Consider the following 757-nt stretch of genomic DNA (forward strand, 5'->3'; position numbering starts at 1 on the left):
GATGAACCGCCAGGCAGCCTTCTTGTCGTCCATGGTCAGCGCCTTGACGAAGGTGTGAGTGGTGGTGCAGTAGGAGTTCCAGTGCTTGGCGTCTATGCCCCGGCACCCGCTGTCCACGGGATTGGGGTCCCGGCACTTGGTCTCAAAAAAGTACTGTTTGAACACACTGTTGTTGATGTTCACCTCTCCCAACACCATCACCTCCTTGCCCTTGATGTCCGTGGCTGTGGTCTTGTCCCCCACCCACACGCTGATGCTGTCGCACACCGAGAACTCCCCCCTGTGGAAGACGGGGTGCGTCGCGGACCGCTTGCTCCTGTGAGTCCTGTTGAAGGGGGCAGAGCCACCGGCCTCCACGTCCAGATGCTGCGCGGCATCCGCATCCGCGGTGACGGGAGGGGGCTGAGTGCTGAATAGCACGCGGGGCGAGCGCAGTCGCCGCTTTTTAAAAAGTTTGGGGTCCACAGTGATGTTGTGGGTCTGCCCGGCCACCCGGGCGGCTATCGGCCCGGCTGGGGCTCTGTGGGCTCTGCGGAGGGCTGTGTCAAGGGAATGCTGGAGGGTAGTCCAGTGGGCTTGGGGGCCGGCGTGTCCTGCTGGGACATTGCTCTCTGCCTGTGGTTCTGCCTGGATGCCGATCAGAAGAGCTGTAATCAGAGTGTAGAACAACATGGACATTACGCTATGCACCTGAAACGAAACAGAAACGGGGGTTACTCACGGGGCGCTCTGCTGTCCAAAGGCAGCTCCTGGGTCG

The 757-nt window shown here is 61.0% G+C and overlaps 1 protein-coding gene across 1 annotated transcript in view; it reads right to left on the minus strand.

Annotated features, from left to right (window-relative positions):
- Window positions 1-757, minus strand: part of NGF (nerve growth factor) — a gene marked incomplete at its 3' end in the record, with an annotated part of 49,568 nt that continues 48,811 nt past the window's right edge. The window contains exon 3 of the mRNA XM_006919817.2: window positions 1-690. Within this exon, the coding sequence (XP_006919879.1) occupies window positions 1-678 (678 nt within the window). The remainder of the gene's footprint in view (window positions 691-757) is intronic.

The sequence above is a fragment of the Pteropus alecto genome, unplaced genomic scaffold (genome assembly GCF_000325575.1).
Source record: "Pteropus alecto unplaced genomic scaffold, ASM32557v1 scaffold106, whole genome shotgun sequence".
In the NCBI taxonomy this organism is placed as follows: Eukaryota; Metazoa; Chordata; class Mammalia; order Chiroptera; family Pteropodidae; genus Pteropus; species Pteropus alecto.